The sequence below is a fragment of the Ochlerotatus camptorhynchus genome, unplaced genomic scaffold, assembly GCF_037179485.1.
Source record: "Ochlerotatus camptorhynchus isolate MF236.1 unplaced genomic scaffold, CSIRO-AGI_Acam_v1.1 ptg000330l, whole genome shotgun sequence".
Taxonomy (NCBI): domain Eukaryota; kingdom Metazoa; phylum Arthropoda; class Insecta; order Diptera; family Culicidae; genus Ochlerotatus; species Ochlerotatus camptorhynchus.
Genome location: NW_027040818.1, coordinates 5250952 through 5262329, shown reverse-complemented (window position 1 = coordinate 5262329; position 11378 = coordinate 5250952). Strand labels below are relative to the sequence as shown.

Genomic DNA, 11378 nt, shown 5'->3' with positions numbered 1-11378 from the left:
ATGGAGATGGTTATAGGGATGGCTTGTTTAGTAGAATTACAATTAATTTACATTTAATGGGCATTCCGACACAAATTGCCATAAGCTTTCATTATTTGAGGAAACATTGAATATCCATGAAATGAACATCCCATGACGGAGATGCGGGAGAACGCTGTAAGAGTTAAGCGCCATTTATGACTGATGCCTAGAACTCGAGCTGCTTTGAACAACCTGGAATTACAAACAGCATCTCCAGCCAGTATAGCCGAATGCGGCGTCGCCAACCAAGCTGAGAGGAGACGACGACAATGCCGACGGCGACGTCGGTCGTCACGAGTAGCATTCTATTCTAATAAAATAAATCGCGGCGGGTTGAATTGTTGTACTTTAATGGGTATAAAATTATAATTTTTCCCAGACGAACGTGCAGTTTGATCTGGTGAATCGAGCCGTCAACAGCGGGAAATTGATAGCTGCTGGAGTGCCCGCGCACGCTGATTGTTCTACTGAAGTAAAGAAAGCAACGGTCGTGGTGGAACAGGAAATTTACGCGTTCCCGTCGATTAATTTATAGAAACGTGTTTCGAAGATAAGGTGCGTGCTGAACTTTGATGAAGTGATTAGTGGTGAAAGTATTGAAAAGGTTTTGCAGTTTAAATATCAATGACAATAGCATTTTAAAGATTTCAATTGAAATCATTAAGTCAGCAATAGTTTGGAAAGTTCGTTGTTTGTACACCCGTTGAAGTCACTGTGTTTGATTTTAAATACTTCATGCTCATATGTGCATTAATATTATCAGTTGGTGTAATTTCCATGCAGGGCATTATATTTCATCACTTCATTAGAACGAATTCAACGATATTCTTACTCCACGTCTTCTTGACTACCACAACCCAACTGGAACTCTAGGTCTGCCCTCAACTTAGTATTGTACCCATCCAGTTTTTGCGACTTTCTGGATACTACACACTTAGAAAAATTCATGTAAATTTAGGTGCTCTGAGACTGACATATACGAGCGTCAATTTTGACATAAATTTGAGTCATAACAGACGCAAAATATAGCTCAATCAAACGTACTTTTCGTCGAGCAACGAACTTTTCAGTCTCGGAGCACTTAATATTACATGATATGTTTGTTTACGTCTCATCTCTTATGTCAAAGATGGATTCCGTCACGTGTAAAATTAGTTATTTCTAAGTGTGTAGGCTCGCCATAGAGTTGCACCAGCAAAAACACCGTTCACCCCTAAATTATTATTATTATTATTTAGCTTTATTAAGGAGGCTTTCAGCCTTGGGCTGGTTCGCCTCCATTCACCCCTAAATGAAAAACAATACAAATTTATAGAATTTAGAAAATTTTGTAACAAATTGACAAATTATGTTCAATAATTTTAGTCATCTTTAAGGTTCAGATTACAATTTATAAAGTTTTTAGAAGTCTCTGAATTTCAAATTTGTAAGGGTCATTGAGCGAATGTCGAATGTTCTAAAGTGATATTTTAACATAGAAATTCTTCCAGAAAGCACTTATATCTACGGAATAACATTTGTGATCTTGTACTAAGATTTTTTAAAGAATTCATGATAAAATTTTCAAGAATTTGTGGCTAGGCCAGTTTTGAACATTCCTGAATACTTCAGGATATCAGATTTCGAAAAATTTCAAATTTCAAATATGGCGTATTTTTCAATACCTCAGATTTGAAAGTTTTAGGATTCTTAGGATTCACTTAGAAGAATTATCTAGATATTTTAGATGAGAATGCCAAATAAGTTTTGATGAAAATTTCGTCAAATAATTGTAGAGAAATTCTACCGATGATTCGAAAGGAAGCCTGAGGTAAATTCCAAAGGAATTCCGCCAGAAGTTCCAGTTAATTTCGAAAAAGAAACCGGAAAGGATAACTAAAGGTGAATTCCAAAGTGCAATTTCTGTCGATACTTTTATAAGAGAATTACAGAGAATTTTAAATCAAATCTGAAGAAATTTCAGAACATTCTAAGGGAGCTTCGGAGGAAAATTTAAAGTGAATAATTCCAAGGGATTTCCTCCTCCCTAATTAGTCCAAATAATTATTTTCCACATGGGAACACATGTCCCCGAACTATTTAAAAAAAATATGCCCCACCCTAATGCGAGGGGTTGATTCCGAGTGAGCTCAGAGTGCAACATACGGTCGCTTAGACCGACTTAAAATTAAGTCTAGTCGACTCATTTTCGTCAAAAGTGGATTTACTCAAAAGTTAGTTCAATTTTCCGAACTTATCCAGGTAAAAATTTCATGAATATAAGGAAAATCGATAGAGTTTTCACTCAGTCTTAGGTTTTTCTTCATATTCGAGAAGCATTTTCTGGTTTTCCATGGCGTTTTCACGGAAAATTCAATTCACTTTTAAGTAAATCCACTTTTGAAGAAATAGAAATCAAAAAGGTTATGTTAAAGGCAGGCATGGAAAATCATTTACATTCATTTCATGCATTCATTTACATTCATTTGCCTCCAACTTTTTTCATCAACAGCATTCCGCAAAATGTTGTTTAAAGCTTTAGAGGTTTTGTTATTAGCTACAACTTTTACCCATAACTCAAATCTGTATCTCTTATGCATCACGAATTAGACCGGGCAGAACTTGTTACTGTTTTTCAGTGAATGTAAAATACATTAATTGAAAAACAGTAGTGTCTTCTGTTCGCTCTGGTTCGTCATGCATAAGAGATACGGATTTGAGTTGTTAACAAAAGTTGTAGGTAATAGCAAAACCTACAAAAATTCCATACGTCATTTTGAGGAATTCTGTTGATGAAAAAAGTTAGGGGCAAATGAATGTAAATGAATGATTGTCCATGCGTGGTTGAAGGTTACGTACCTTACCATTCAGGCTGACGCCTTGATGTCCTCTGCTGTCCGAAGAAGTCGTATCTACCATACTCGATCCATGGCCACGCGTCGCCAGCCTCGTATTCTGCGAAAGCTCCGCAGGTCACCTTCTTCTTGGTCAATCCTCCTTGCCCGCCGCACGCCTCTTCTTCTTGTTCCAGTTGGATCACTTTCGAGAACCATTTTCACTGGGTCATCGTCCTGTATTCTTACGATGTGCCCACCGTAGTCGCCCAGCAGCTGGTGTAATTCACCTCCTCCATGTTCCGTCATCCATCTGCACACCACCGTAGATGATCCACAACACCTTCCGTTCAAAAACACCAAAGGCGCGTTGGTCCTTCACGAGCAAAATCCAGGTCTTGTGGCCGTAGAGGACCACCTCGATTTCGTCACTCGGGGTGGGAGGCTAACATTTTCTTCCCTAGAAACTCTTCCTCTAATGTATTTCGTCTTCGATGCGCTGATGGCAAGTCCCATTCGCCTAGTTTTAGCCTTCAGTCTGATGTACCTTTCCGCCATCGTCTCAAAGTTCCGTGCCATGATGTCGATGTCTTCGGCGAAGCCAAGAAGCTGGATGGACTTCCTGAAGATCGTGCCACTCGTGTCTATCCCAGCTCTTCTAATCACACCTTCTAACGCGATGTTGAATAGCAGGCACGAAAGTCCATCACCTTGCCGTAACCCCCTTCGAGATTCAAAGGGACTCGAGAGTGTCCCCGATACTCGAACAACGCACATCACTCGATCCATCGTCGCCTTGACCAATCGCGTCAGTTTATCTGGAAATCCGTACTCGTGCATAATCTGCCATAGCTGATATCGATCAACTGTGTAGTATGCTGATTTGAAATAGATGAATAAATGATGTGTGAGCACGTTGTATTCGCGGCATTTCTGCAGTCAGGAATGACATAAAATCTCGAGAAATTTTCCATTAGATCGAATGTAACAAATAATATAAACAATTACAGGCATACCTCATTATAACGTAACTGTCATTTTTTGACGTAGGACTACGTCTGTGATTTCTATATGGAAGTACACTTTGTTAAAACCGAAAATGGAACATGTAACAAAATTATGAAAGATTTTGAACGTTAATAATTCAGTTGCCTCTAGACCCATTTCAATAATTTTATCATCAATGGATCAGAAATATTTCTACGTATCTGTTAAACTAAAGACTTTATCATTTTTCAAATGTCACTATTGAAAATTTTATGAATGTGCAAATTATCACCGGTTGATTGCGAAAAGCGATTTCCCTAACATCCGGTTTATGCAATCACCGCGTGGTGAGTGGTGGTGTTCTCCAGTACACAAAGAAAGGCTCCCCGCAAGTAGCTAGCTATCAAGGCTGCCCTCAACCGCTGATTGGATTCAGTCCAATCACAGTGTGTGTTGGTGTCCGGTCCTCGGCATCAGCAGCAGAAGCAGTGCTTTCGGCGTGTGGCGTTAAACATTGTTCTCCAGTACACAACGAAAGGCTGCCTGCAAGCAGTGAGCTGCAGCCCACATGTGCATACATAGAAGGAGGAAGAAGCCGCACCGCTATTGATCGGAATAGCTTTTCGTAACTCACTGTGGGCCATCTATGCCAAGCGCGTCACCCGCATTGCAATCAACATACAGCTCACCAGCCTCATCCGTGTTGAACAACCTAATAGCTTAGCATTAGCATCACGACAAAACGGTCCTTTTCAGGTCCACCATAAATTTGTAAAAGAGTACTTTTTGGACATTTGCCAAGGTTATCAATCGGATGTCAGTTTCCATAGAGCTGGAATAAGGGAGTAACAACTTAGATAACAATGACTTCTTTCGATGATGTATTGAAAGTCATAGCTCGCCCACGCAAATCTACATCATAATCAGTTAGGGCAAGGGAAGTCCACTCGACAGTAATGTTAGTTTGCGTGGGCGTGTCTTGAATTCATAAAAATCATCGAGAGAAGTCATTATGTACAAAAGCTGTTACGCCTAATTCCAGCTCTATCTAGATATGTTTAAATCTAACATACCTTGTTCTTGGAGGCAGAGAATTGCACGAATGTATAACTGTTGCTATGAAAATTAAAATTATCACCGATTGCTTCCGAAAAGCGATTTCCCTAACACAGATTTCGAAGTTGAATTCCATCCGGTCTCACCAAATGGTGTTTATTCAATCACCTCGTGGTGAGTGGTGTTGTTCTTCAGTACATAATGAAAGACTGCCTGAAAGCAGCAAGCTGCAGCCCAAATTAGCATCCATAGGAGGAAGAAGTCGCACCGCTATTGATTTGAATCAGTCGCTCTTCGTGAGTCGCTGTGGGCCATCTATGTCAAACGCGTCATACTAAAGAATGTAAACAGAGTGAACTCCGCTCAAATTCCTATTCCTACACAAAACACAAGCTCCTGCTGCAGTTAACAAATAAGATTTATTATATAAGACCACGTAGTCCTACGCCACCTTTGCGTACAACCCCATAGGGATGTCCCTTATAGTTTTACTTCCATTGCCGATTTCCCGCAATCGATCATTTAATCAAGCAAAAGAATAACAACATCGGACATATGAAACAAACCCCCATCCATTGGTAATAGTTATTTGTATGATTGAATTATCAATTTCGAGGTATCGACCTGTACTTCTAACGTATTTTTAGGAACTGCTAGCTAGCCCACGCAAACTAATACTACCATCAGGAAATTTTCAACTTGATAATGGTAGTGCTAATTTGCAAAATAATTCCGGACAATTGACGTTTGAAGTTATTACTTTCATCGACCTAATGGAAATTTTCCTGAGAAGTGTGTCAAAGTGACGAATGGAAAAAAGGTCTGAACAAGGTTTGGTCACTCTACACACTTATTTTGCGCCAACTTTTTCTCAGTTTGCCTCACGTGTGCCGCCAGTACCGAGAAGGCATTGATCTGACTTCTGTTTGCTTGTGAATAATGCCTTGTTTGGCAACCCGGTATTTTGACAGTTCTTGCTTATGTTTTGTTCTTCGAAATCTGAGATGACCCGGGAGTAGGGTTAAATACCCCATTTCCGGCCTATTAAGCACAACCCGCACTTAGTTTTGCTTAATCTAGCGCAGTTTAGCACCAAACGGAATGTTATTATTACTGATGGCTTCCAAATTTATTTACCTTTCCGCAAAATAAAGAGAAACCAATCGTTGAGATATTGTCAAAAGTCTAAAACTGCTTCTTGACGCCAAACTCGGCCTACGGATTCTAAACTCGGCCTGACGCATTGAAACGCCAATGAATTCACTTCGGCCTATCGGATAAAGATAAAAAATTGATTCGGTCGGAGCGCTTCTTTTGTTTTTGGGAATAATGGGTGCAAACCTTCATATCACGCGTTCTTATTGACTTCGTTCCGTAGCTTATTAACTAAAGTATCGTATTGCTGATTGCATCTGAAACTGGACTGTCCCAAAAATGCAAAGAAGTGTGATAAAAGTGCACGTTTCCGTCAAATCGTTTTGATGTCTTCGGAGCACTTATTGCTTGCATCATAAGGAATAAGTGCACCGAAGACACCAAGATGATTAGACGTAAACTTGCAGTTTTATCACACTTTTTAATAAGTGAAAACGCACTTATTAGTCCAATTTGGTGTGAAACGCGCAATACCAAACGCATAATTGACTTGTTAACTCTGAAATCATGGATTAATTTGAAGTTTTCTGCTCGATAGGCCCAAAATGGGCGATTAGGCCGAAGTAGTTCTCTACTCTATGTACAACATTTCCGTTCTGAGATACGGACCTTGCGGGAGGATTTTGCCAAGACGATCCTGCAACATTCTATACTAGATGATGGAACGGTTGATGTAGTAGCAGCAGTAATAGCAACAATCAATACGAAACTAACGATTTTAAATTGGCTCACTACTTGACTAGCCTATTGGTCCCAAGCAAACGATTAACGTACCCCATTCTAGTCGAAATTCTAGTACTACGCAATGTTTGTTTTGATTCGCTATGAAAGTTTGACAGATAAAATGAGGGGTTATTGGTTTTTCCTATGTTTCGAGGGGTGAATCGATTAGCTTGGGACCGAAGAGAGTACCAGAGCTGAGCCAAAAAGTTGAGCACGTTATTTCGGGACCTTCTAGTCTTAGAGTTACCTCTATGGTAATAGCATAGAGGTAACTCTAAGACCACTGGGTCCCGAAGAAAATCATTATTATTTTTGGCTCACTCAGTACCAGAACAACGGTCCCAAGCAGTCCCAAGCTATTTCACTCACCCCTGCATGTTCTGCATGAATCCACACACCCCTGATGTTATCTGTCAAACTTTCATAGCGAATCAAAACAAACATAGTGTAGTAATAGAATTTCAACTAGAATAGGGTACGTTAATCGTTTGCTTGGGACCAATAGGCTACTAAAGTGGTGAGCCAATTTAAAATCGTTAGTTTTGTATTGATTGTTGGTAATAGCACCGACAAACCGACATGAATGACCTTACAAAGTACCATCAAATTTCTGATCAAAGCACAAAACTGACATCTGCCGCCGTGTTCGCGAAAAATTTGTATCCTAGCCACGAACACACATACAAAATGTATGAGTTGGTTCGTGTCCAATCTATTCCGGGCAAATTATTTTTATCTAGATAACAAATTTCTATGGTTTTGACAGATGGGATCGCTGCACATTTGAATCCGCCGTTATGGATCCTCGATCAAGAGTTAAGTTTAGGTTTCATGTCGGTTTGTCGGTGGTAATAGCAGGCAAAACCGAAAACAAACAGTTCCAGTCAGAGGCGAAGTGTGATGGCATTGTTTTGGTTGGCTATTAACTTTCCGACTAAAACTCAAACGAACGATGTCAGTCGTTCTGTACATATAATAGCATATAATCGAAGACAACATATCAAAAAGACTGGCAACTCTTCAATTTTCTCATACGACCGCTATGAGACCGACACAATCGCGTCATCTGCCGCTCAAAGGTAAATGCTTCGAACGATTTGATAGCAAAGATAACAACCTCAGAAGAAAGGTTGTGTCTTTGCTCATTTTTCTATGTATTACTTCCACCTTCACTCGAGCGCAGCGCTACTGTATCTGTCGCTTGGATTCTGGCAGAGTTGCCAGTCTTCTTGATTTGATGTCTTATATATAATGAACGGACAGAGCCCAGATCAGATAGTAGGAAATGTGGACGGGACTCCCGTCACGGGAGACTGTGTAACGATTTTTATATCGGAGCTGAAGGATATCATGAACCCGGAAGGGATGAGAACTTAATTTACATTGTAATGCTGAATTCAATTGAGACATGCTGCTATCTAAGCGATTTTGATCATTTTCAGCTCTGCTCCAGTGATTGCAATGATTTTTTTCAAGCTGGATGATCGGAATAATTGTACGCAGCCCTGCGCGGAATGATGTATTAAATGCTTTGGATAGGCATTAGGATGTGCGCTGACTGTGTTCAGATGAATCCAATTCGATTTTGAAGAATCAATGACGGGACTCGGTGGAGATTCACGGTTGTGGTTTTTAAAATTGGATTGTGGCAACTTCAATAGGAAATTTTGACACATGCACTGCGCAGGCGCAGAAAAGTTCAGTGTTGCCAGTTATTTTAAAGGCCAGAAAAATTGTAACCATGGGTGCAACCAGTGTGCCCATGTGTGCCCAAGCTTAATTTTGGCACGCTGTGGCGAGTGATCAACCCCTAGAGTCTGAGAAGAAAGCTGAAGCAACCGGCTGAAGAGTTCAAACACAGAGAAGTTAAGAGGCGAGCAAAGCGTTGACAATTTCCATAATTGATATCATTCCTTACATTCTTTTCAACGCTTCGCTCGCCTCTTCGCTTCCCTGTGGAATCGACCTAAGAGCGACGTATGATTCTGCTTTGCTAGAGATGAAACACATCGCATAGCTAATTCATTAGCAACCGGTGAATTAGAAGCCAATCTTTCTCTGTTTGTTTCTTGAACAATTTATGAGCTTCGGGGACAGCAAGTGACCTAAGGCCTCCTAATCACCGTGGTGGAGCTTCTGGGGATAAACATTACTTATTCAGCCGGTATATATATAGGCAGTAGATTTGCATTTTGGCAAAAAGCAGGTGTGGGAGCTGCCTCCCTGGCCTCGGTAGCACTGGTGCTCAGCACGGAAAACAAGTTCGACGGAAAACAAATCAAGAAAAAAAAATCCATACGTCTCACGACAAAGTTACGAGCTCAAATCTCACCCCGGACATGTCACGAATGACCCAAGAGTGTTAAAGAGACTATAACAATAATAATTCCCCAGAGGCAAACCAGCCTTTAGGCTAAAAACCTCTTAAAAAAAGAAAAAAAAAGAATAATAATAACAAAAAATAATTCATGGACTAGGAATGTGCAACTGATTTCTTAATCAGAATTAAACGCAAATTAACGAACCTAATCACGCATAATGTAAGATCGATTGAAATTTTCCGCTTCACATCGTTTGTCGTCAAAAGACAATTTGCATTGAATTCTAGATTGTTAGGATAATTGCCAGAACGACACAATCTGGCAGAACAGTTCGAACGAACAGAAGTTGCTGCTGAGTCGTATCACTGAAGCATCTAGAAAACAAAACGCTAAACGCTCTGTAACCGATTCGCCGCATGAATCACCTTTCATCCGAGAAAACATTCCCGCTCGAGGCACACTTTTCGTCTCCAGTTGGGAACATGCGGCGGCACTAATCATGCGTTAACAATTTAAACACTGAGCCATATGCGTTGTAATGTACGAACTAAATCATGCCTTAGTTGACTGATAATAAGCAGAACTGCATAGTCATTTATTAGCTGTTCAGATTTCCCATGGATTTGGCGGGGCGAACATTGTTTCGACTGATCTGACTGATTACGTTTCGCATTCAACAGGAACGATGAATAAGCATCACTTGGTACCGGTGCTGGTACTGCTGGTGTCGTCACTTTGCTACCATTCGGCGTTCGATTTTTCGAGCTTCGCCAAATCGACGGGCGATGTGGCAAAGGTTGCAGGCAAGACGGTCAAAGCAGTCGCCGAGAAGGTACCGGAAATCTTCTCTCCCGAGCAGCTGCTGGAATTCGGAAAGCAGTCCATCGCCGGAGTGCCGCTGGAAGCATTGGCCGCTGTGCTGAATAAGATTTGTTTGTACCCTATATGCTGCCGCTCTTCGCATGTCGGTCCCATAGTCGTTTTTGTCAAAACTGAGTTTTTCAATGCAAATGGTAGCAAACTACTCATCAACTTTGTTCTGAAAAGTTTGGAAAGACAGTCACATTGGCAATGGTACGAAGCAAACTTAAAACGCGATTTTCGCTATGGGACGGACGTGCGAATAGCGGCAGTATAGCAAATGCAATTGGATTCAGTTATTGGGTTGTGATTGATGTGTGTTTTAATGTTTCAGGTTCCTTTGCGGTGTCTTCGAATGCAACCCAATCGGAGGATTCGGTTAATATTACCGAAATAAACTACATCTTGATGACCGGTTCGGAAAACATCACCGTGCCGTTGATGGAATCGGACACTCTATGGAGTAATTCTCTGTTCAACGACTCGCACGAAACGGTAATCCTGGTAACGGGATGGACGTCCAACATTAACGGATCGAACAAGGCCATCGATACCATTTTTAGTGCCTATCAAGTCCGAGGAGGGTACAACTTTGTTGTTATCGATACTTCGGATTATGTGGATACCTTGTACTCCTGGTCCGCGTTCAATACCAACGAACTGGGCGAGGCCTTGGCCGTCGGCTTGAAGGAGCTAATCAAATTTGTGCCGGTGGAAAAGATCCACCTGATCGGCCATAGCCTCGGAGCACATATTGTGGGAAGTGCCGGAAGACATTTTCAGGTGTTGACGGATCGCACTCTTCCCAGGATAACTGGGCTGGATCCAGCAAACCCATGCTTCAACGAGGGAGAAGCACTGAGCGGTATTTGCCGAGGCGATGCGGAATTTGTAGACATAATTCATAGCAATGCGAAGGTCCTCGGAAAGCGTGATCCGATTGGAGATGTGGACTTTTATCCCAATGGGTAAGGATATACTTTCTCAACTAAGATATGATCATTTCCAAACATCATCCTCCTTTTTCAGAGTGGTTTCTGTACAACCGGGATGCCTGGATCCTTCTTGCTCCCATGCTCGAGCTTGGGAGCTGTACGCCGAAACCGTTCATCCTGGCAATGAAAATCATATGTTGGCGGTTAAGTGTAACTCGGTTCTTTCGCTGGATACCGGTGCCTGTCCCGGAAAGGCAATCCCCCTGGGATTTGCTTGTCCCAAAACGGCAAAAGGAAACTACTTCCTGAAAACGAACGATAAATTCCCATTTGGGAAGAATTTATGATAACCTGATGATATAATATAATCTTGTTACGTTTCATATCTACATTGTATAGTTAACGCAATTTCTTCGAAATTCTTGTTGCACCGTCCCCCTCCACTTTCGCGCCATTACAAGTCACGTGGATCGCGCGCACGATGCATAGCCGAAATGCACCCTCCC

The 11378-nt window shown here is 41.3% G+C and overlaps 1 protein-coding gene across 2 annotated transcripts; it reads left to right on the top strand.

Annotated features, from left to right (window-relative positions):
* Positions 1 to 393: 393 nt before the first annotated feature.
* LOC135708432 (vitellogenin-1-like) lies at positions 394 to 11219 on the top strand. 2 transcript variants are annotated; one of them, XM_065230539.1, is made up of 4 exons: positions 394 to 576; positions 9757 to 10008; positions 10272 to 10905; positions 10967 to 11219. In XM_065230539.1, exons 2-4 carry the CDS (start codon positions 9762 to 9764, stop codon positions 11217 to 11219), a joined length of 1134 nt encoding a protein of 377 aa, XP_065086611.1. In that variant the 5' UTR covers positions 394 to 576; positions 9757 to 9761. The 2 variants fall into 2 exon arrangements, with proteins under 2 accessions (XP_065086611.1, XP_065086610.1); XM_065230538.1 differs by having other exon boundaries at positions 394 to 598.
* The last annotated feature ends 159 nt before the right edge of the window (positions 11220 to 11378 follow it).

What these genes read in the sequence shown, in the direction of transcription:
- LOC135708432 (XM_065230539.1), top strand. Translation starts at nt 9,762, where the DNA reads ATGAATAAGCATCACTTGGTACCGGTGCTGGTACTGCTGGTGTCGTCA. An exon ending in CGCTGTGCTGAATAAGATTT is followed by an intron (nt 10,009 to 10,271) that starts GTTTGTACCCTA and finishes TTAATGTTTCAG; the next exon opens with GTTCCTTTGCGGTGTCTTCG. An exon ending in GTGGACTTTTATCCCAATGG is followed by an intron (nt 10,906 to 10,966) that starts GTAAGGATATAC and finishes CTCCTTTTTCAG; the next exon opens with AGTGGTTTCTGTACAACCGG.